The sequence below is a fragment of the Macrobrachium nipponense genome, chromosome 17, assembly GCF_015104395.2.
Source record: "Macrobrachium nipponense isolate FS-2020 chromosome 17, ASM1510439v2, whole genome shotgun sequence".
Classification (NCBI taxonomy): Eukaryota; Metazoa; Arthropoda; class Malacostraca; order Decapoda; family Palaemonidae; genus Macrobrachium; species Macrobrachium nipponense.
The window spans coordinates 34,087,024-34,112,530 of NC_087210.1; the positions used below are offsets into that span (position 1 = coordinate 34,087,024).

The following is a 25,507-nucleotide window of genomic DNA, read 5'->3' on the forward strand; positions in this document are numbered from 1 at the left end:
GATTTCTGACATACCGCTTAGGCATTTAAGGGTTCACGAGCTCATGACTAGTGAATGAACATTCCAGTAACTTGAATCATATCCAAGATGTTCAATCTTTGCTCGCAACTTTAGCATATTACAATACGAAGGTGGATTTTTCATTTAATTGAAAAATCCAAAGATTATGTGGAAGCCATAACACTTGCGACCAAAGGAGTCTTGTCACTGCACTTGTTACCTATGAAAGACTTAACATTAACCATAGAGAAAGCTTCATGACAAACTCGGTTATACTCCTTTGTTAGAAGCAAATAATATTTAGTTCTATTATAGCCTAATCTCAGTTAGCGTAGAACACTATAGAATCATGATTAATATCCCTTTTGATACTTCTGATGCATGGGAATCCTATAAAGTAGCACCATTTCCCACTTACATGTCAAATAGCTCATTACTAGTTATATCGAATCTGTCTGGCTATGTATTAATTTCCCCTAAGAAGGAAACTTTTACGGTCGTCAGAGACCTAGAATCATTCGCTAATTGCTGCACAACCATGGATAAATAGGTTTACACAGCTGACTCCTATGAATTCCTGAATATTTCCGAGGATTTATGTGAGTTAGACCTAGCATTCAATGCAACTTTGCCCAATACGCAAGAACACTGCTTGGATCACCTGTATCCTTATGACAAGTATAAGTTCGCTCACAGGCTGAACAACAGAACCTGGCTGAGATTCTCCCTGGAGAAATTTCTAGTGTCCTGCCCAGATGGATCAGCTACGGAATCTCATCTCTTCATTGCTGCCGATGGCTGCTGTGGAGCAACGGCCAACTACACCGTCCATGGAGTAAGCACAATCATCCGGGAGAGGTCCTATTTCGCTAATATGATGTGGGACACCAACCACATCGCGGAACTCCCCCTGCCATACAACCCCACGGTAGCCAAGCAGCTGGAGCGCCTGGCTACTATGGATCCGGTCCACCCTGTTTACACACCTAATGAAGACATTCGCTACTATGCACTGCTGGCCATTTTCATGTTGACAGTGGCAATCATGATCGTCGTGAACGTATTCGCTTGGCACAGGATAAGGAATTTAAAGCAGGCCCATGAATGGAAGTTCAGAACCCGCCAAGACAATTTCCTACATCCTGAAGCCATGGGACATTCGCGTTACGTGAATTTGGCCACTTCACATAGCTGCTGATTTGTTTCGGAACTGTGAATTATGTGAAAAGTGGATCAGTATTTTGGTTAACTTGTAAAGTAGCGAGGCTCATTAACAATCCATCCCACATATCATTATCTCAGAATGATAATCTAATAGTGCGCACCTGAAGCATATATAATTTAATCAATGAATCAATATAGCTGTGCATTTGCACGCACCAGAAATATATATCAAAGTACACATGTAACTTTAATCACATTTATCTTTAATCAGTACATGTTTATCTCTTACAAGGTACCATTAATTTTTGTTCTTATAATCTTATACTAATACATATAATTTTTGTGTGTCATGTAACTACCAGAAATGCCTTAGTAATTCTAATTGATTAATTACCTTCATAACATGCATTTATATAAGTATATCAATTTAGCATATATATAACCTTTTGGATCTAAATCCACATAAGTAGGATTACTATATATATATATATATATATATATATATATATATATATATATATATTATATTATATATATATATATATATATTATATATATATATAATATATATTATATATATCCCTACATTTTTTCTAGCATATGTATCACTAGTACTTACGGACACTTAAATTATAAGCAAGTCCAGTCCCCTATCACATACATACTCAACATAGATCCTGTTATCGCCATACTTAGCCACACAATACTTTTCATACTCTAAAAAAAAAAGTCCCCTATATCCCTAATACTATATTCCTCATAATTCTCACATCGGGGTACCTCTCCCACATACAACGCCTTTTGCACTTCCTGCTCGCTTTCACTCTCACTTTTGCTACTTCCATTCTGACCTTTCTTACATCTTCCAAATACAACAAATCTACTTCCACATTTTTAGTCATACCTCTCTTACCCTTACTCTTCCTACTTACCAATTCTCGATTTAATATTTAACAAATAAAAGAACAACCCAACAGAAAACCAAATACAATATGTCAACTTCCTACTGAAACCAGAGGTAGAAGTAGACTGACCAGCTGTGTGTGTGTTTATAACTATTGGTACCCTGGTGGGGGGTGGGAGAAGTAGATGGATAGAAGACTGATTCACATAAAACTGAGTGTTCTCATTTTTTTGTTTCATTCAGGTGAACTACCACTGACATAGAAGTAAAAGTTATATAATGGAAGAGGTAAGGTTCATTTTTAAAAGTTCCCTTTATGGTTAGTATACACATATTCTGTAAAATAATAGTTTTGTTACATAACCTCAGTATCATGATGTTTATTATTTTGTTTTAAATTTACTTATTCATTATCAAATTACACTTCCAATGTGAGGAAAATGTAGACTAAACTTAAATGTATCTTGAAAGAGAGAAATTAAATCATTTGCCCCCACAAGCTGTTTTGTATCAACGGAAACTTTCGCTTCTACTTCTAGTAGGGCAGAGGCAGTAGCAAGCAGTCGCATGATGGATGGACAAGATTTGAAGATGAGAACACGACAGGGATATAGTACCCTTCATCTTGCTCCAACTAGCATTTGCAAGCTAAACCCTTTGTAAAGAACTTCAGGTTTATGTATTAAGGAAAATACAAATTACTATAAAACTGTCCTATATTGTTTGGTGGAAAAGTACTATTTAGTCCTTGGAGAAGGGCCCCGGAGTCTGTGGCTAGTAATAGGAAGTATTATACAAGCACATTTTCCAGCATCTTTCAGTCAAACTTTGCACTAAGTAGCAAGGATAACTTTTCATATTTTTTTACAATAGAGGCAACATATGTCCATTACCTTAGGGAGAATTTGGATATTGTAACAAATCCAGTTTTGATGGAAAATGGTAAATCAACCTCATGTTACACTACCGTAAGAACTCTGTTTGAATTGATGGTGTGTTGTTTGGTTACAAGAGTCAGGAAGTAGCACTGTGCCCTGTTAAGTTATTAAGTGAAAGTAATTTACCTATCTCTCCTTGAATCCTCTGCCAAGTTGTAGAGTATGTCCCAGATAAGAACAACAATGGAAATAAGACAGTATGTAGCAGCAGTTCCTGAATTCAGGTTCAAGTCTGCTGTCTGATGCTTGCTTTCTGTTAGTAAATAGTCTTAAAGAACAAAATAGTACTCTGAAAAATATTGGCTAATGAAGGAAAGAGCTAAATGATTGCTATATCATTTGATGACTATTCCAGTGTAGTGAGACTGAAGCACCGGATGGCTCAAAGGTATTTGCACACTATCAAAAAAAAAAAAAAAAAAAAAAAAAAAAAGGATAATGGCAAATGTAAAACTTTCATCTTTGAGAACCATATACCATTGCAGAGATTATCCTAGTGTGTTACTCAAATGCTTTTTAAAGGCATAATGTAGCAATTTCATCCTTTCAATACTTTTCCAAATTTATCATAATAACTGACTATCCCATCAGAATAGTTTACATTACTCTTAAGTATACCCCATGTTCCCTAGGAATGTTCAATGTTATTCTATTTTTTCCTTGAAGAACAATATGTCTAGATACCCATAAGCCAAGTAATTTGTGGTGACTGATTACAATCTTGGTAGGGCTAGAATGTATATTTCAGCCATTGCTACTGCATGGGTTATCATCTCAGGTTTCTTTCTTTATACTATATTGTAGTTCATTAGTATATTTTTTTCAATAATCTGTATGATAATGGCTAGGCTTAACATTCTCTTTACTTTACGTCAAAATGCTAAGTAGAGTATTTTATTTTCAACATGCACACTGGATATTAAAATACTTTAAAGATCCTTTTTTCTTTTAGTATGGTGTTTTTACGTTGCATGGAACTAGTGATTATTCAGCAAAGGGGCCAATGGCTTTGCGTGACTTCTGAACCACATCAAGAGTGAACTTCTATCACCAGAAATACACATCTCTCGCACCTCAATGGAATGCCCAAGAATCGAACTCGCGGCCACCGAAGTGGCAGGCCAAGACCATAATGATCACGCCACTGAGGCGCTTTTGAGTTACACTTGTTACCATGCATTTTGCTCTTATCTCTGAAGGTTTCGTTACCAGACGGAGACTAATGCTCATAACTGTTTTTGCTGCCTGATAAGAAGAGAGTATAACCCATAGTAGCACAATTAACTAATCATAACTAGTACTCTGGATATAAAATCTTACATGTGAGAGGTATTAGAATTCAAGGCTCTAATTTCAAACACTTAATTGTGTGAAAACTTCCCACTATGTCAACAACCTTGTACAAAGTGGGTTGCTAACACTTTTTTTCAAGCTTATACAATGTATATGTGAAATTGTGTAAAAGTAGAATAATTTGCATTGTCTTTCCGACATACCATCATATTTCAGAAGATACCAGAAAGCTTACCTTAAAATACTAGACAATTACTAATTATTTAGTGAAGTCTGAAATAAACTACATTTGTCTGGACACAGAATGGTAGGGAGGATCAACCAATAGTGCACTCACTATGAACTTGAGCAATTAGTGTGGACAACCTAACTGCAGCTAAAAGTAATAATGATTTACATATTTATTAAAAATTTTTGTAAAAGGCTCATAGCTTTATTGGTCATTGCATTAGGACATTTCAAAATCAGTCCATGCATGATGAATGAAAGTCAATTATGATATAAAATATATTTATCTTATAGAAACACAAGTCAATTTGTTTGGTGTTTTCGTTTTAACATCTTCCGGTGTTTAGCTCCTTTTAGATGGGAATGCCACTGCAACTGGCCAATAACAACACGTCCACATACATCGCATTCGAAACGAGTCTTGTCATCTGGAAAAAAAAAAAAAAAAATCTTAAGCATCATGACACCAATACATACTTAGAAAATTTACCAGCATCCATGAAAACAAAATAGCAAGTTTTAAAAGAAATTTGTATTTTTCCCTAACATACAAACCTGAAGTTCTTTACATTAACCCTAAATGGATGGATACCATCATATGAGGAGTGATAACAGGTTTTGTGTGGTGGACGGATTCACTCCTGACTAACGTCAATATGTACTATGCACCATATGATTTGGCTAGATTGAGCGGCAGAGCTTCCATAACTTCAATGGGATATAAATGACTCTTGACAATTGAACTATCAGGTTCCTTTAGCCAAATAGGCATCTCATGAAGTTAGTTGAGCTTTGGACTTCTTCCATGATGTCTTTTTATTTATTTACTCATAAATACACTCAGGGACTGCTGATGGTTGTGGTTCTTAGCTTTTATGATAGTATGTCAGCTATTTTGTTCATGAAACTTACCTGACAGAGATATATATAGCTGTATTCTCTGAAGTCCGACAGAATTTCAAAATTTGCGGCACATACAGTGGGCGGCCAGGTGGTAGTACCCATTCCCGCTGTTGGGAGGCGGATATCAGGAACCATTCCCATTTTCTATTCATATTTTTTCTGTCGCCGGTCGGTAAACAACTGTTTACAGACCTCCGCCTAGGATTTTGAAACTTCATTAGCCGCTTAAGTATCCTAATTATTCTTTCGATTTTTGACTTGGATTTGTGGCTAGGCATACGCTATCATAAGTTAAATTTTTTCATTGCATATGATGTCTGAAGCTAGTTAGCCTAGTTTCAGACTTTGTTGTCTGCATGGGGTAAGGTGAGGCTACCGGAACTTTCGGTAGACACTCGCTTAGTATATATGACGTTTACATGTTTTCTTTGCATAAAGATCAATGTAATTGTGTAATGTGTGACTGATTACGGAAGAAGTAGGATTCATGTACGCATTTTAGAGCGTGTTAGAATCAGGAGTTTTCCTCCACAGTAAACAGAAGTTAGAAATAATGAAACTTCTTACCTCCTGTAGGATTTATTTTGCCTAACCCTGTGGTATGGCTTACGGGCCTAGAAGAAGTGTCTGCTAGAGGATTACATCAAGTAATCTTAGACAAAAGTGCTCGCTCTCCAATCAGTGTTGTGAAGTGTAGTGCCCCTTGTGTTGTGGAGGGGGCGTCAGATCGGCCCCATAATGCCTCTAGGCCTGGACCTCTGTCGGACTCCCAGGACTCAGGGAGAGGGCATGTCGAAAGCCCCAAGAGGGTTACGGGGGCTCCCCACCGATCTGGCGTCCCTTCGGCAGGACCTGTTGACGCTTCCCAGGCTGCTAAAGATCGTGCACGTGCACGAATCTTGAAGGATTGCTTCTCGTCCTCCGAGACGTCCTACCCCGCGCAAGGGTTGGAGCACTCGGAAGTGGACTCCGCGCCCTCTAAGAAGCTTTAGAGAAGAGGACGCTTCACGTCCTCTCTCTCGTCAGGAGGGAAACGTCAGATCGGCCCCATAACGCCTCTAGGCCTAGACCTCTGTCGGACTCCCAGGAAACCAGGGAGAGGGCATGTCAAAAGCCGAAGGAGGGTTACGGGTTTTTCACGCTGATCTGGCTTTCTTTCGCGGAGGTCTGTTGTCGCTTCCCAGGCTGCGAAGATCGAGCCGTGCACGAATCTTGAAGGTTTGCTTCTCGTCCTCCGAGGCGTCCTCCCCACACAGGGGTTGGAGCTCTCGGAAGGACTCGCGCCCTCTTTAGAAGCTTTAGAGAAGAGGACGCTTCACGTCCTCTCTCGTCACGAGAGGATGAAAGAGTCCTGTGCCCTGTCAGGGCTCTCAAATTTTATTTACATAAACGAAGGAAGTAGGAGGTCCTTCGGGTAATTTATGGTGCTCGGGAAGAGACCACATCTACCCTTTTCGAAGAATGCACTGGCTCTTTTCCTAAGGGACATAATTAAGGAGGCTCATTCATCTTGCCAGAAGAGTGATTTGAGCCTCCTGCAAGTGAACGCTCATTTATACATTATTAAGGAGGCTCATTCATCTTGCCAGAAGAGTGATTTGAGCCTCCTGCGAGTGAACGCTCATGAAGTTAGAGCTGTTTCAACCTCGCTAGCATTCCAAAAGGAATATGGTAATCAAGGACATTCTTGATTCCACCTTTTGGAGGAGCAACTCAGTATTCGTCTCCTCTCCTCATGGCGCTCCGTATATGTTATGTAACGTTTGCTTTACTTCGAAAAAGGATGTTGTTCAAGCTGATAAGTTTGACGTCCGGCAAGCTGCTTTGCACAGTCAAACAACTTATGTCTCTGGTTCGGCATAAGAAGGGCAATTTAGACGTGAGGAAGCTTTTGGAGGTGCTCGACGTCCTACAAGTAGAGACGTTCTCCAGGACGCTCGGCAAGCACCTTGCGAGGGTGTCTTTCGGACGCTCGGCGTTCCTTTGCTGAGTGTGTTTCTGGAGATGTTCTTTTGCATTACTTAGACGCAAGTTGTCGCACAGGCGGCCACTGTCTTTGTAAGAAGGTATGAAGGTCTTTAAGGCCCGTCTTGAAGACGAAAGCCGTACGTCTTCCTTTAGTGTTCACACACTTCAGGAGCAGCGTGCGGCTCTCCATGGAGACTCGCATGAGGACGTCCCTTGAAAATATTCAACGTCCTACGCAAAACGCGGTACGTCATAACATTGAGATGTTGGCAAGGTCGCTCGCCAGGACGTCTCTTGGCGGGCCTTGCATGCATCAGGGCGCTCAACGAGATCCTCTCTGAAATGTCGTTCAGAACACTTGGTGTTCTCTGCACAGACACGCTCGCAGCTAAGCAGGACGTTTTTTGAGGACGCTCAGCAAGACGCTAAGCAGGACGCTTATGAGGACGCTCGGCAGGACACTTATGAGGACGCTTTTGTGGACATTCGCCAGGACGCTTCGGTGGAAGCTCGGCAGGACGCTTTGCGAGAGAAAAAGACTTGTAGACGGCGTCTTATTGCTGTTCAGGACGTTTCTTGGGACGCTTGACGCTTTCTAAACGCTCGTCAAGAGGAGGTTTTTCAGGACTCTCCACAGGACATTCCTTTACAGAAATTTTTAAAAAGGATTTGGAGTTAGCGGAGAGACATACCCAAATTTTTTCTTCGATCCCTCCTGCCTCTTCATCGATTTCTCTGAGAATCGGGAAGATTATATACTCGGATTCCTGGGTGACTTTCGGTCATGTTAAAGGGTTTTCCCCTATTAGCAAAGTACTAATTGTTTTGTCTAGTAAGGACGTTTTCCCCATTGTCAAGATACTTAACGTTTTGTCTTTTAAGTGGGGGACCCCTCATAAATGGGGTAGTTCTCATTGACATAGATTTTAACGTTTTTATCGTTTAAGCGGATAAACTCTCATTAACAAATTTCGGAAGAGCTCTCATTCATTTTCAGAGGCTCATCCGGGGAGTAAGAAAAAGACTTGTAGACTAGATCCAGGAAGTCTTATGTCCAATATCATAAGAACACTGAACGGTCCTTTTCGATCCTCAGTTCTCACTTGATGGTCTCTATTCGAATGTTACTCCCTTCTCTTGGCAAAGAGTCTTGGCAAAGAGTCAAGGAGTTCTTTTAAAAAGTCTCATTCATTAGAACGTGGACAGTCGTTTTCCTTTCTTTCTCTTTTTCTCGTCGAGGAAAGATGTAGTAGAGAATTGATGTTCAAATTACTACAATTCTTACGTAGTTTATCTTTGCGTCATTTTGCTAACGCATGGGTCAAGTCATATACGCATATCGTATTTACCTCTACGGATAGAAGCCGAAAGAACTGTTGTTCTAATGTATTTAATTAACACTCCCTTCAACCTTCCAAGAGTTTTCGGAGTAAGAACAACTCTTAAGGTATTGTTACGACAACACCAACTCAGCTTCGGTATTTAGCGAATTCTGTTTCGTTTAAATATGCCTGCTTGAGAGTTTCCATTTGCTCGACAATATCATACCTATTCCTTCGTAAAGGGAGTAGCTGGCAACTCAGGCAGATAGTACGAAGACGATGAATGAAAAAGGCTGCTGTTACTGTGATCTACGCAGTACCGGCTAGCTCTGTGACATGCGCGGTTGGTTACGTCTCTCTTCCCTGCGGGAATGGCTGACTAGCCGTCTCTCTGCCCTACAATCATGGATTTTAGCCTCGGGTTGAGGAAATTTCTAGTAATCATGAATGAGCATGCCTTCCGTTTACTTAGAAAATTTCAACAAGATATCTCTTATACCTGTTCGGTGCGGTTTTACCGCACTGTAACAGAATTCTATACGAGTCTACCGCGGCATAGCACTATAATAATGCTCTCCTGCTTATGCAAAGCGCAGCCTTATTTAGGGAAGGAAGCAGGCTGAGTGAGGGAATGGATGAGTTTGCTGGGGACCATTTCCTCGCTGGAGAAGCTTGTTTTCCCTGAATAAACAGCAATTCAGACCTCTACAGTTTTTCCTCACGGAGAAATTGGAATAACATCAAAGATCTAGTAATAATTCTAATTTTCTCTCAACGGCTTGAGGATCACCTCAGGTGATAGCGAGAGGGTACCAGACATCCGAACAGAGGAACAGATGTCCGGGCACATTGTCTGAAAGAATTGGAAGCCAATTTGGTCGGCTCTCCAGTTCCTCGAAGAGTGAGTTTTGATCGAGTGGTCCAAATCATCTCGGATAATTTCTCAGCTCTCTCATAGCTCAAGAAAAGAGAGTTGGTGTTGGGCTTCGGCACGGAACGTAACGATCCTCAAGAGGTTCGTTAAACTAGTGCACGTCCGTGCGGGTCTTCTCGATCGAAGGCAGCAACTACTGACGTCTGAGTAATCCTCACTTAGAAGTATGTCGTAAGTTGAGGAGAGACTGAGGGCGTCCTTTCGTTAAGTTTTCGTAATATTGAAGACGAAGGAGCTTCCTCTTAAGTTGTTCCCTTATTCAGGATCCTAGAGGATTAGCATTAGTCGCCACCATGTTGGCCTTTAAGAGGTTGGATTCACAGAGGTCATGTAATTCAGAGAGAATTGTCCAAAGACCCTTCCCGAGAGAATCGGTGTAATCTAACATCGTCACTTAGTGAAGTATCTAATATCTCTCCTCTCTGAGTCTGAAGGCGTTCAGACTATCGAGAAGCGATAAGATCTTCAAGATTAATGGCAGTCTCTTGGCCAAGGCAAAGCAGTGCTGCCTATTTTCAGTGTTCAATCGGAGGGGGCCATTTCTGGAGATAGTGAAGGGAAAATGACTGTTCCTCCACCTCGACCTCTGTGAATTTCTTTATGGTTCTATCTTTCCGTCTGAAGTATGAGATAAGCTAGAAGTCCTAACTATTGTAGAATATGCAAATATGTTGTTGACGGCCTCTAGGCTCAGAGATTCGGTTCTGTCAGACAACAAAGCTTCACGATCTTTGAGGTCTGTGGAGATTTTGAAATTCTCTGGATCGAAGGTTCCGGCATGGAACTTAGACGTAGTCCGAGTTTCTGATGCCAAGAGCATTTCGAACCTATCCTTTCTGCGAACTTAATACACGTGACCAGAAAGGCTAACATTCTAACCGCTCTAGCCACGGCAAAGAGGGTTAGTGAGGTTTTAGCCATCATCAGAGGTTTTGGCTTTAAAAGACATAATGCGGTCTGTCCTCTAAGCCTTCCGTTCTTGGTAAGAACGAAAACCTGTCTAACCCTTGACCCGAAGGCTTGGAGACCAAGGGTATGGCACAAATTATTGGGCAAGGGCATTAGAGAGTCCTGTGCCCTGTCGGGTCTCTCAAGTTTTATCTTGATAAAACTATAGAAAGTCGAGGTCAACGGACAATCTGCGGTGTTCCGTAAAAAGACCAGACTGGTTCATGTCCAAGAACACCCTGGGATTATAGTCAAGGAGTTCTTTTAAGAAAGTCTCATTCATTATGTCTGCATAAAGATTTGAGATTTTTTCTTAATATGAATGCTCAAGAGGTGAGGGCGCGGCCTCGGAAGCATTTCAACAGAGCATGACACTCAGTAACATCCTGAGTGCCACGCTTTAGCGGAGCAACTCTGTGTTCGCTTCACACTCCCAACGGGATGTGAAGACGACATTTGAGATCTGTAAGTCGCTAGGACCATACATATCCGTAGATATAGTTTTGGGGGCAGGAAGCAACACGAATCCTATCCTATAGAAAAGGGATAGGTGTGCTTTTAACTTTGAAGGGTTGGTCGCTTGAGGCGCGTTCCTTTTCTTTAGCCTAGAAGTTATGGAACTAACTTTGATAGGTTAGGTCAGGTGGTGGTTTTAGCTTCGTTGCCCTCAGAAGTATGGTCATATGGTCTAGTCACATTGTGGTCACGCCCCCGTTGACAGATCATCTAGAGCGCACCAGCATTACAGGTCTCTACCTCGCTGGCAACTCTAGTAAAGCAGAAGCAAACTTTGGTGACAATAATCACGAAGTCGGCTATGCTAACAGGTGAGGAACCAAGATGTATATCATCTACTTAATTTAGTTTCCTAAAAATCCTATTCTGTCTCTTCCCACCATCCGAAGGTGGGATTCAGCTATATATATATCTGTCAGGTAAGTTTCATGAACAAAATGTTATTGTTATAATACAATTAAGTTTGTTCATACTTACCTGGCAGATATATATATAGCTGTATTCTCTGAAGTCTGACAGAATTTCAAAATTCGCGGCGCACGCAGTGGGCGGCCAGGTGGTAGTACCCATTCCTGCCGCTGGGAGGCGGATATCAGGAACCATTCCCATTTTCTATTCATATTTTATCAGTGCCGCTGTCTCCTGAGGGGAGGTGGGTGGGCACTTTAATTATATATATCTGCCAGGTAAGTATGAACAAACTTAATTGTATTATAACAATAACATATTTGTAATTTTGCAAAAAAAATTTCAGAAACATGTATTCCTCAAAAAATCTTGTAAATATTTTACAACAAATATACTCGGAATTTGTTTCTGATTTTAGTTCTTATCTGTTATGATATTGTGTGAGTGGTAATTATAATTTTATAAATAAAAAAAAATGTATAATGTGGTTAAATTCATGATTGTCTTGTAAAACAGGCCCCACAAGGAGTTGTTAAGTCCTTTTCAACGTCTAGTGGAAGGTAGGGAGAATTTTTTTTTTACACTGGCTGACCTCAAAGTTTACCCGGTCTGTAGTGCTGCATATATTTTTTTTTAGCCTAGCTCTTAATTGCTAAGATAAGCTTGTGAACACAAACTACAATGGCTGTTAAAAATTTTATTTTCATAATCAAATTAAGTTTCATATACTCTAACCAAGTAATTACATAGCTAATGTTTCAACTCGCAAGGCAGCTTAAATTCTGAAATTTGCGGTAGCCCTTCTCTTGTTTTAGTGTAGGTGACTGGCCCCCGCCCACTTTCAGGGAAGAATAGGTACGACACAGCTGATGAGCTCAATTCGTCAATTCGTATGTGCCCAATGTAATGAAAGGGGAGGAGGAAGGGTTCCCTGATTCTGAAATTACTTGGTAAGTCTATATGAAACTTATTTGATTATGAAAACAACATTTTCATATCAACAGGAGATGAGATGTATGGACATTGAACTCCAAAACATACAGTGATGGTAATAAATTCAAAATAGAAAAATAGCTAGCATTGGTAAAATGCTTGTTGTAACCTTACCTGGCAAGTGAGCTACCACAGGTAGATACTGCCTTTGGTTGGAGCGCATCACAACCTGTAGGGCATGGCGGTATAGTTGTGGAGTGCCTGTACTTAAGTGGGGGCTTTGCAGGGAAGGAGTATTCCGATGGCTAGCAAAACATCAGTGGAAGGTTTGCAGCAAAAGTTATCTGATGGCTCGCAAAACCTCAAATAGTGCCCTTGCCATGGGCACAGTACCACAATAAAACAACTAGACAACACTGCCACCTACACAAGTTACAGTGCGTCCTCAACTTATGGCGGGGGACCCGTTCCAGCTCCACACTGAGTTGATTTCCGCCGTTTGAAGCTGATTTACCGTGAGACGGTTTTTCGCTGTTAACGGCACTTTAACAGCTCTTACGGCACCATATCTTGAGTTATGGTGCCGTAACTTGATGTTGCATCAAGGTAAAGTACTGTAAACACCGTTAACTTGATGCAACATCAAGTTACAGCACTGTAAAGTGCTGTTAAAGATTGAATCAACAGTCGGTGGCATCATAAGTTGAGGGCACACTGTAAAAACTGCACCCCATCCATTACAAAGAACTGGTGGATACTCCAGGTACACAGTAGCCCAGGCTTCCCAGACTCTACACCCTATATTAAGGTGAAGAGACCCCCACCCAAAGCAAACACCATACCAGCCACTGATAATGGACCCAGGGTACTGCAGTTTTCAAACACTGTCTCTACTTCACATAAACACAGTGAACCTTGTAGGATGCGTACCAGACCCCTGCCCCCATGAATACTTAGAACCACCTGTTGTAAATTATAACTGCCTATTTTGAAAGTTCAAATGCCAAATGTACAATTAACGTATCATCGTAAATCAAATATATCTCATTATTATTCAACCACTGTACAGTGTAACCTCTACATACGAAAGTCCTTACTTACGAAAAATCCAGGTTATGAAAGCGAAGACGAAGATTTTTTGCTTCTGTATACAAAAATAATTCAGGTTGCTTAAGGTAAAGCCTGAGATTCGCTCGGACCGCCGAGAACAATTTTAAAACTTGTGCGCTGCCAGCTGAGTAGATTTGCCATCATCCTCCCACTCTCCCATTGGTTTCTGATGCTAGTCACCGCCGTAAGATCCTGCTCTCCTATTGGTCCGCATCTGTCCCATCATCCTTATACGTAAAGGCGTCCTTCGACCACTTCGTCGCATCAGTGTTATTGTACGCATGAGGAATTCGTTCGTTTGTTTGTTAACCCTTTAACGCCGATTGGATGTATAAAAACGTCTACGAAAATTGTCTGTCAGGTGCCCAACTGACGTATGGTACGTCGACGAAATTTTTTTTTTTTTTTTTAATTCGTGGAAAAATAGTTATACGCCTAATAGGTGAAAACTTTTAAATTACGCGCCTTGGGGGATCCTGGGAGCTCACGGATCAAGCTGTTGTTTTGTTTACAATCGTTAACCAGGCGCGTAAGCGCGAATTTCTTTCTTCTCACACTAAAAAGCATCAGCGACACATCTCTGAAATTATTTTGTCACTTTGGCATAATTTTTGCACCATTTTATATTAGCCGTTACATAGAGTATTATATATGAAAATGTGTGCAATTTCATGTAGAATACAACAATAAACAACTCAAGGTTAATGATGTGCCAAAATTTCAACCTTCGGTCAACTTTGACTCGACCGAAATGGTCGAAAAACACAATTGTAAGCTGAAACTCTTATATTCTAGTAATATTCAATCATTTACCTTCATTTTGCAACAAATTGGAAGTCTCTAGCACAATATTTCGATTTATGGAGAATTTATGAAAAAAACATTTTCCTTACTTCCGTGCAGTAACTCTTCCGAAAAAGTCAGACATTTTTTTGTCCGATTGTCGAAATGTTTGCACCATTTTAAATTAACTGTTACATAAAGTTTTATATATGGAAATGTGCACAATTTCATGTAGAATACAACAAGAAACAACCCATGGTTGTAGCTTTTATCAGTTTTGAAATATTATCATATAAATAACGATAAGTGCCAAAATTTCAACATTCAGGCAACTATGACTTGACCGAAATGGTCGAAAACCACAATTGTAAGCTAAAACTCTTACATTCTAGTAATACTCAATCATTTACCTTCACTTTGCAATGAATTGGAGGTGTCTAGCACAATATTTTGATTTATGGTGAATTTTAGAAAAAAAAAAAAACTTTCCTACGTCCGCGGGGTAACTGCCGAAAATATCAAATTTTTTTCGTCCGATTGTCGTAATGTTTGCACAGTTTTATATTAGCCATTACATAAAGTTTTATATATGAAAATGTGCGCAATTTCCTGTAGAATGCAACTAAAAACAACCCATGGTTGTAGCTTTTATCAGTTTTGAAATATTTTCATATAAATAACTATAAGTGCCAAAATTTCAACCTTCGGTCAACTTGGACTTGACTGACATGGTCAAAAAACGCAATTGTAAGCTGAAACTATTACAATCTAGTAATATTCAATCATTTACCTTCATTTTGCAACAAATTGGAAGTCTCTAGCACAATATTTCGATTTATGGTGAATTTATGAAAAAAAAAAAAAAAAAAAAAAAAAAAAAAAAAAAAAAAAAAAAAAAAAAAAAAAAAAAAAAAAACCTTTCCTTACGTCCGCACAGTAACTCTTCTGAAAAAATCATAAATTTTTTCGTCCGATTGTCGTAATGTTTGTAACATTTTAAATTAGCCATTACATGAAGTTTTATATATGAAATTGTATCAGTTTTGAAATATATTCATATAAATCACGATAAATAGCAAAAATCAACCTTCGGTCAAGTTTAACTCGACCGAAATTGTCGTAAACTGCAATTGTAAGCTACAACACTTACAGTCTAGTAATATTCAATCAATTACCTTCATTTTGCAACAAACGGGAAGTCTCTAGCACAATATTTCAATTTATGGTGAATTTGTGAAAACTGCTTTTTTTTATGTCCGAGCATTATGAACTCATCCATCATATTGTGATAATATTTTCTGTGTGTTGCTTTGATTGTTTTACAATTTTATATATACCAAAATCATCGCAATTTAGTGTACAATACAACGAAAAAATAATTAACTCATTAGCTTTAACCGTTTTGCTCACAGCGCGATTTATATACAATTATATATGAAAAAAAAATTTTGCAGTCATATTTTCCAATATTTATATATGATAATGATATTTTTTTTCATTTCTGATGGTTGCATACTAAACTTCAGGCAATGACAAAAAGAGGAGCCAAAACTGAACTCTTAATCTTGAAAATTAAGCATGCTGTGATTTTTTGAAAAAAACTTTTTTTCCACTTCGCGCTCACTCGCGAACGCCGCCGGCATACGGGAGACACTTTCGGAAATACCAGCTCAACGCTTAAGGGTTAACATAAATTTGCGTTAGTGATTTTGCTTTCTTCGTAGTAAGTTACTTTATCGTGTTGTGTGTGAACTTAATTAACTAAATTAGCCATGGGTCCAAGAATGTTGTTGAAGTTCACGGAAAGAAGAGGATGCTTTTTATGGACATAATTATAAAGTATGAAGCTGGCCTACAGTTGAGTGTGATCGCTAAGGAATACGGCCGAAATCCGTCAACGATAGGCACCATACTTAAGCAGAAGGAAGCCATCAAAGCAGCTACACCTTCCAAGGGCGTGACTATTTTGTCCAACAAGAGGAGCCACGTGCATGATGAGATGGAGAGACTGCTTCTTGTATGGATAAAAGACAAAGAAATCACTGGCAATACGATAACCAAAACGGCAATCTGCCACAAGGCCAGGGCTATTTTCGGTGATCTGATTGCCCAGGCCGAAGACGAAGGAGGAGAAGGGACATCGACACCAACCCCAGAGTTCAAGACTTCTCAGGGGTGGTTTGATAAATTCCGTAAATGGACTGGTATCCATTCGGTGGTGTGGCATGGGGAAGCTGTCAGCTCGGACACAAAAGCGGCCAAAGCCTTTATTGAGACATTCGATGAGAGGACGATCAACGAAGGCTACAGTTCTCAGCAAGTCTTCAACTGTGAGGAGACTGGCCTTTTTTGGAAAAAAATGCCTCGTCGGACGTAGATCATGGAGGAAGGGATGAAGCTACCCGGGCATAAGCCTATGAAAGACTAGGCTTATGCTCGCACTTTGTTCCAACGCCAGTGGGGATTGTAAGGTCAAGCCCCAACTTGCCTATCATTCCGAGACTCCTCGACCCTTCAAGGCCCAAGTGCTAAAGGAGAAGCTTTCGGTGATGTGGATGGCTAATGCGAAAGCCTGGGTAACAAGACTTTTGTTCACCGAGTAGGTAAATCTGTGTTTCGGCACGACAGTGAAAAAATTCTTGGAAGAGAAGCGCCTCCCTCTGAAATGTCTGCTGTTGTTGAACAATGCCCCTGCTCGCCCTCCTGGCCTCAAGGAAGATATCCTAGCGGAGTATTCTTTTATCAAGGTTCTTTATCTTCCGCCTAACACCACCCCTCTCCTTCAGCCCATGGACCAGCAAGTGATATAGAACTTCAAGAAGCTGTATACAAAACATCTTTTCAAGAGATGTTTCGACATCACCGATACCACAAACCTCACCTTGTGTGAATTTTGGAAGGAGCATTTCGATATGGTGATATGCATCCGACTCATCGATCAAGCTTGGCAGGTTTCAAGGTGAACCTTGAATTCTTCATGGAGGAAACTCTGGGCTGATGCCCTATCCGCCCGAGACTTCGAGGGATTCAACGTGGGCGAAGCTGATGCAGATTCAGAAACAGTTGACTATCCCAAAACTGTTTGGCAACCAGATCTTGACGAGATCTTTGCACTCGGCAAGTCCATGGGGCTGGTCGTCGACGAGGACGACATCAATGACCTTCTCGAGGAGCACCAAGAGGAACTTACATCAGATGACCTGAAGGAGTTGGAGGCCATCCAACATTCCAACATAACGTCGTTCAAGAAGAGTTCTCTAGCAGCGGCGAGGAGGAGGAGGATGAGGAGGACCCTATGAAAACGGCAGAAATTAAGGATGCTCTAGCTGCTTTTCATAAAGTGCAATCATTTGTAGAAAAGAGACACCCTTGAAAAGGCTTTCACAGGTCGTATGCTTGCACAGTTTGATGACGTTTGCCTGAGTCGTTTCAGGAACATTGTCAAAAGCAGGCAGAAGCAATCTTCCTTGGATAGTTATTTTTTAAAGATGCCTTTAGTAGAAGTAAGCAAACAGGAAGATCCAAGTGATACATGAAATTTTGGGGAAAAAAAAAAAAAAAATGTAAAGTATAAAACAGTAAAAAAAAAAAATGTAAAATTCAAAAAAAGAAGAAAAAAAAAGAAGAAAAAAAAAGAAATTTAATTTTAAGTTTTTTGTAAAGTTAACCCTTAAACGCCGAAGCGGTAAAATAAAAATTGTCTCCTGTGCCCCGGAGGTGTTTCGGAGTGAGCGTGGAAGCGGAAAAAATATTTTTTTCAAAAAATCACAGCGCGCTTAGTTTTCAAGATTAAGAGTTCATTTTTGGCTCCTTTTTTTGGCATTGGCTGAAGTTTAGTATGCAACCATCAGAAATGAAAAAAATTATCATTATCATATATAAATAATGCGATATATGATAGCGCAAAATCGAAATTTCATATATAATTGTATTCAAATCGCGCTGTGCGCAAAACGGGTAAAGGTAACAAGTTACTTTTTTTTCGTTGTAATGTACACTAAATTGCGATCATTTTGGTATATAACACATTGTAAAACGATAAAAGCAACACAGAGAAAATATTATAACAAAATAATGCATGAATTCGTAACGCGCGGACGTAAACAAATATTTTTTTCAAAAATTCACCATAAATCTAAATATTGTCCTAGAGACTTCCAATTTCTTTCAAAATGAAGAAAAATGATTTAATACTACTATACTGTAAGAGTATTAGCTTAAAATTACAGTTTTCGACCATATCTGACGAGTTAAAGTTGACCGAATGTCGAATTTCTGTCTATATTTTTTTATATGCAATTATTTCAGAAATTAGAAAAGCTACAACCTTCAAATATTTTTTGTTTTATTCTACACAAAATTGCGCACATTTTCATATATAAAACTCTATGAAATGCCTAATATGAAATGGAGCAAATATTCCGAGAATGGGACGTGCACATTTCGGAGATTTGTGGCGGAGAATCCGCGCGCGGAGGGAAGGAGTTTTTTTTTTAAATTCACCATAAATCTAAAAATTGTGCTAGAGACTTCGAATTTGTTTCAAGATGAAGATAAATGACTGAATATTACTAGAATGTAAGAGTTTTAGCTTACAATTGCGTTTTTCGACCATTTCGGTAGAGTCAAAGTTGACCGAACGTGTTTTTTTTTCTATTTATCGTGATTTATATGCAAATATTTCAAAAATGAGAAAAGCTACAACCTTCAATTACTTTTTATTGTATTCTACATAAAATTGCGCACATTTTCATATATAAAACTTTATGTAACGGCTAATTTAAAATGGTGCAAACATTACCACAATCGCACGTATGATTTTTTCGGAAGAGTTACCGCGCGGACGTAAAGAAAATATTATTTTTTTCATAAATTCACCATAAATCGAAATATTGTGCTAGAGACTACCAGTTTGTTGCAAAATGAAGGTAAATCATTGAATATTACTAGAATATAAGCGTTTTAGCTTACAATTGCGTTTTTCGACCATTTCGGTAGAGTCAAAGTTGACCGAAGGTTGAAAATTTGTCACATCATTTTTTATATGAAAATATTTCAAAATTGATAAAAGCTACAACCATGGGTTGTTTTTAGTTGTATTGTGCATGAAATTGCGCACATTTCCATATATAAAACTTTATGTAAAGGCTAATTTTAAAATGGTGCAAACATTACCACAATCGCATGTATGATTTTATTCGGAAGAGTTACCACGCGGATGTAAAGAAAATGTTATTTTTTTCATAAATTCACACATAAATCGAAATATTGTGCTAGAGACTTCCAATTAGTTGCAAAATTAAGGTAACTGATTGAATATTACTAAAATATAAGAGTTTTAGCTTACAATTGCGTTTTTCGACCATTTCAGTAGAGTCAAAGTTGACCGAAGGTTGAAATTTTGGCACATCGTTATTTATATGAAAATATCTCAAAACTGATAAAAGCTACAATCATGAGTATTTTTTTGTTGTATTCTACATAAAAATGCACACATTTTCATATATAATACTTCATGTAACGGCTAACTTAAAATGGTACAAAAATTATGTCAAAGTGACGAAATAATTTCAGAGATGTGTCACAGATACTTTTTAGTGCGGCAAGAAAGAAATTCGCGCTTGCGCGCCTGCGTAACGATTGTAAACAAAACAATGCCTTGATCCGTGAACTCCCAGCATCCCCCAAGGCGCGTGATTCAAGAGTTTTTGGCTGGTAGGCCTAAAAGCATTTTTCAGCGAATTTTTTTTAAAAACTTTTGTATGTCGACGTAAAGTATGTCCAGTTGGCACCTGAGAGACAAAAAATGTCGACGTAAAATACGTCCATCGGATTAAGAAAGAGACAACAAAAAATGTCGACGCAAAATTACTCCCAGTTTGGCGTTTAAGGGTTAAGAGATAATGTTTTCTGCCATATGTTAATGTGTTTTGTAAAGTTTAGTGTTAATGTTTTCTGCCATTTTTTAATGTGTTTTGTAAAGTTAAGTGTTCATGTTTTCGGCCATTTGTCCTCCTCTGTCGCCACTTTCGGAGATCGCCTCATTCGAAAGGTAAGGTTCTACATTTTACTACATATGTATGTACCTGTACGTACAGTATTTCTTGTACCCTGTACACTAATGACTGTATTTACAGGTACTCACAGTTATGTTAGGTATATTGAATGGTCCAAATTGTTGTATTTCATTGTTTATTGGTCAATTTAGCTTCATTATAAAATTTACTGGGGTGTTTCTGTAGGGCTTGGAACGAATTAAGCAATTTACATGTAAAATGAGGTTCAAGATACGAAAAAATCAGGTTATGAAGGCCGCTTCGGAACAGATTAATTTCGTATCCTGAGGTACTACTGTATAGGAAACAGAATTCTTAAAAAGGGGGGCAAAAAAAAAAAAAAAAAAAAAAAAAAAAAAAATGGCTATGATTCAAGATAGTAATGTATTTGTAGCAAACTTCATGGGTATGATTGATATTGCTAAGAGTGGGAATGATCTGTTGAGTAAGGAAGAGATTGAGGAAATGCAAGACAAGTGCCTGGAGATTAAGTATGTTGCGACAATGTGTTTTAGGAGGAGTGCATGTGGAAGGTTGGTCATGTGAGTTGGATATATATAAGAGGGTTGCTAAATGGTTTGTACTGTGTAAAAACATAGTGTACTTTTTACATCAGGAAGGGCTGTATGACCGGGAAGTGTATGTGCTGGTGTTTTCTGTTGAGTCAGCTGTATGTGTCGTTTGTTGATGCATGATTGGTTTGGGCAAATGGGGAAAAATAAGTCGTGGGAATGCATGAGAAAGAGATTATATGTCCCTAGGTTGAATAAGATTTGTGTGGATGTAGCTGTCATGTGTGAACACTGTCAGAGGGGAAAGTATCAGTGTGTGCATGCAAGTCCACCTGTGTTGTGGTTGCAGATGAAAGAGCCATTTGAAATGCTTGTGATTGTGTTTCTTTCCTGAGGACTGCGAGAGGACATGTGGGGATGATTGTGATGGTGGATCACATGAGTAAATTTGCTTATCTGGTTCCCATCAAAGATAAGAGGAGTGAAACTGTTGCGCAAATGGTGGGTCAAGTGTGTGTGTGTGTGTGTGTGTGTGTGTGTGTGTGTGTGTGTGTGTGTGTGTGTGTGTGTAAGCCGGGAAAAATGTTGAGTGATAATGGGCCTGAGTTTTTGGGATGGGAATTTGAAGAAATGTTGAAGGAATGGGGTATTGTGAATGTGTATTCTACTCTGTATATGCCCAGTGCGAATAGTTTGGCTGAAAGGACTATTAGAACGATGACTGAGATTTTGTGAGTGATGAGTAAAGGTAACAATGATTGGGATATGTATGTAAGACGTGCAGTTGTGGGTATACAGTGGACCCTCCGTATTCGAGGACTCACACATTCACGGATTTCTCTCGGGAACGTTTCCCTGCATTATTCGTGGAAAATTCATGCATTCGCAGTATTTTTCTATGTAAATATCTACAAATTCCTGGTTTTTTTTTTATGAATTTCATCATAAAATGCACTTTTTGTGATAAACTATTAAAAAACCAAGTATGAAAATTTTTAGTGGGTTTTTCTTGAGTTTTAACTAACAAAATAGGCTGTTTTTAGCATTTGTATAGGGGTTCCAAACATTCGTGGGTTCTAACTATTCACGGGGGGTCTGGTATTCATCCCCGCGAATACGGGGGGGGTGGGGGGGGGGGGGGGGGGGGGGGGGGGGTTGGGGGGGGGGGGGGGGGGGGGGGGGGGGGGGGGGGGGGGGGGGGGGTTGGGGGGGGGGGGGGGGGGGGGTGGGGGGGGGGGGGGGGGGGGGGGGGGGGGGGGGGGGGGGGGGGGGGGGGGGGGGGGGGGGGGGGGGGGGGGGGGGGGGGGGGGGGGGGGGGGGGGGGGGGGGGAGGGGGGGGGGGGGGGGGGGGGGGGACCACTGTATAACACCACACTGCAGAAGAGTACAGTAAGTCCTCGGGTTACGCTGGTCTCGACTTACGATGTTTCGTGGTTACGAACGCGCCCCATAAAAATATAAAAAATAATATTTTGCGTCGTTCCGTCTTACGCGGTTTAGCGTCGTAAGCAACGTAAACAAACGCGAACTAGTTCCAGGCGCACGGCGGAAGAATACGCTTTGTGGGGGAGAGGACGGCGTCGCTTCGCTCGCTCAGTCCTCGCCCATACGCCATTTTGGTGTTTACACTGCCTCTCTCTCCCTCGCGTTGTATCGTTTTGTAAACTTTTGCTCTTTGTTATGGCTCCCAAGCGCAAGGCGACTCTCTGATGGTAGTGCATCGAAGAAAAGAAAGGCCATCACCATGGAAATTAAGTGGACATTATAAAGCGATCTGAGAAGGGAGAAACGCCAACAAACATTGGCCGCTCGCTTGGCCTTAGCCGTTCGACCGTTGCTACCATTATCAAAGATAAAGAGCGCATCGTTGAACATGTGAAAGGATCTGCTCCTATGAAAGCGACAGTGATAACTAAGCAGCGTAGTGGTCTAATAATTGAAATGGAAAGGTTATTGGTGCTTTGGTTGGAAGACCATGTTCTCCAGTACTAGTATGTTCTGCCTCACCTCAAGAATCATCTGCCTCAGCATCTCCAGCAACTTCTGGAGGGTTTCTTTTTCTCTTCACTACTCCCCCAGTCTCTCCAGCACGCAGCTTCCTCTCCAGTGTGCAAGCCAATCAAACTAATAAAGGTAAGGAATTGTTCTCTCGTTGTTATTGATAGGTATTTACATTAAATCATGTGGTATTTTTCAATGTTCCGACTTACGCTGAAAATCGTGTTACGATGCATCGTAAGAACGGATCTACGTCGTAACTCGAGGACCCCCTATAGGTATGTCCCCTTGTAAATATGTATTGAATTTTGAAAGGATTGTTAGGCCAAGGTTGGGTCTGTCACAGAGTGATCGGGATTTGTGGAAGAAAGTGGGTGAAAGGTTTGAAAGTTTTAACATTGGGGATAAAGTGTTGAAAAAAGTGCTGAGACAGGAAGAATGAATGTGAATAAGGTAAGGGAGAAATCTGAAGGGCATTTTGAGATTTTTGGAAATGGGACCGAGTGGATTGAGTTATGTTTTGGGGAAATTGCAAGTAGTAGGTGGGGGATGGATGAGGTTAGGGCACACCATATCCAGCTTCATAAGTGGAGGGAAGTACCACAGTATTTTCGAGAGTGTGCGATGAGTGAATGGTTGAGGGTGAATAAGTATGAGCCGAGTGTCAGGTGAACATATGGGTCTGGGAGATCGACAGTTAGTGTTGGCTGAGCATGGAAGAATGTGGAAGAGTGTAGAGAAAGGAAGTGGAAGGAAGAAGCGTGAACGGCATGGTAAGGGGGTTGGTGGTAGGGTGCAAACAGTTGATAAAGCGTGTAATATGGATGACTTTGAGGGAATGAATGATACTTAGTGTATGTGGGTTTGAGTTAACAGGGATAAGTAAGACCTCAGTGGGAAGGAAACTGAGTAATATGGATGTAGTTGATAGGATGGATAAGTCTTTGCAATAGTTTGACAGAAGTATGAATGAACTGAGTGGTTTGGTAGCAGAAATAAGGGAGATGTTGGGACAAGAGCTAGAAGATGTCGATGAAGTAGTGAATGAGATTTGGGAGGATAGTAGTGAGGGAGATAATGGGATTTTGAATGAAATTGGTTTGGAAGAAGTGAATGGTGATGTAACAGAGAATGTATGAGGGTCCTCAAACAAGATCCAGGGGGCATGCATCCAAGCATCCTTGGGTGTTGCGAAAGGCGATTTAGTGTGGATGTTGCGAGTGTAGGGAGACGTTGTCAAATGTACTGGGGGAGGTAATATGGAGGATGGAGGCATTATGATGGTAGTTAAATTTTACATCGTCTCTGAGAGAGAGAGAGAGAGAGAGAGATAAATGGGAGTTGTTTGATGGCGGTTGTAAGTGTATGTCGGTGGCAAGCATCGGTTACGAGTGTCGGGAGAAGTGAGAGAGTCTGGGAGCAGAGCCAATGCTATTCAGTCAAGAGTTTTTGGTAGATGTATTATTGATGGTCAGTTATTTTGTTTTTGAAGCTGTTGTTTGAATTGTCGTTGGTAATGTATTTTTGAAGGTTGTTGTGCCTGTGTTGTTGACTTTGTAGTGCTTATGAGTTTGTTGTGTTGTAGATGAGTTGTTGGAGTGTTGAGTATCGTTGTTGTGGTTCCTTGGAGTTGTGGGCAGTGTGTTGACTTGTCACGTTACTGGTTTTTGGTGCTGATAGCGATTGTTTGGGCAGTGGTCTTTTGTTGTATGGTTATTGAATTGTTGAGTGGTTGTTGTCCTTGTTCGGTTGTCTGTGTGTTGTGTTACGACGGCTAGCCTAAGCCTAGCCTAGCTACATATCCAGCGGACACTGGACAAGCTCATCATCCTGAGTCTGAGATGAGTACATGTTTTTATTTTTTTTTAAGATTTTGTTTTTTAGCTTGTGTAATCCCGCAACAACAGCAGAAGGATATAGGCAGAAATTCTGCAGTTCATTCAAGACACCCAACCAAGCTTTCCTGGAATTCTGTAATCTGAGGATAAAGAGGCTACAGAAATGGTAGGACAAAGCAGGTACGTATTAGTAACTTTGAAGATTTGAAGTCTCTCCTGTTGCGAGAAGAATTCTTGCGTAAGATACCAATTATAGCAATAATATCTCTTAGTAAATCATAATACATGTGGAATTCATATCCCGCCTCTATAGCGGTCCCCCCTGGGGCGTCAACCACCACCCTCTCAATATTTATATATCCAATATAATTTCTATGTCTAAAGTCTAATTTTCATGGTCTACCTCCCAAAAATAAGTCGAAGTCGTTTTCTATGATTACTCATAAGAAAGAATGGGTTTGGGGGTGGTTATGATATAAAAATTTTCTTTTTTCAGTTCTTCAGAGAAAACTTGCTATGTATCCGATTTTTTTTTTTTTTTTTTTTTTTTTTTTTTTTTGCAAAATGGGTGTCATTTATTTGGAGGTTTAGCTTTTATGCCTTATATATGATTTTTAGAGGTTTTAGGCTGTCAAGTGACATAAAATCCACAAAATGTTAGAAGGATTTTTCTCCAAACAGAAGGATCAAATTTAGGCAAATTTTTCGTTCTCCCTAACCATTGATCTGACCTCTGAGTTTCCGCTAAAGT

At 40.0% G+C, this 25,507-nt stretch overlaps 1 protein-coding gene across 1 annotated transcript in view; it reads right to left on the reverse strand.

The window, feature by feature from the left end:
- Positions 1-4,816: 4,816 nt before the first annotated feature.
- LOC135196177 (tRNA dimethylallyltransferase-like) overlaps positions 4,817-25,507 on the reverse strand; it is a 204,739-nt gene continuing 184,048 nt past the window's right edge. The window contains exon 8 of the mRNA XM_064222761.1: positions 4,817-4,955. Coding sequence (XP_064078831.1) covers positions 4,831-4,955 — 125 coding nt within the window. The 3' untranslated portion in view covers positions 4,817-4,830. The remainder of the gene's footprint in view (positions 4,956-25,507) is intronic.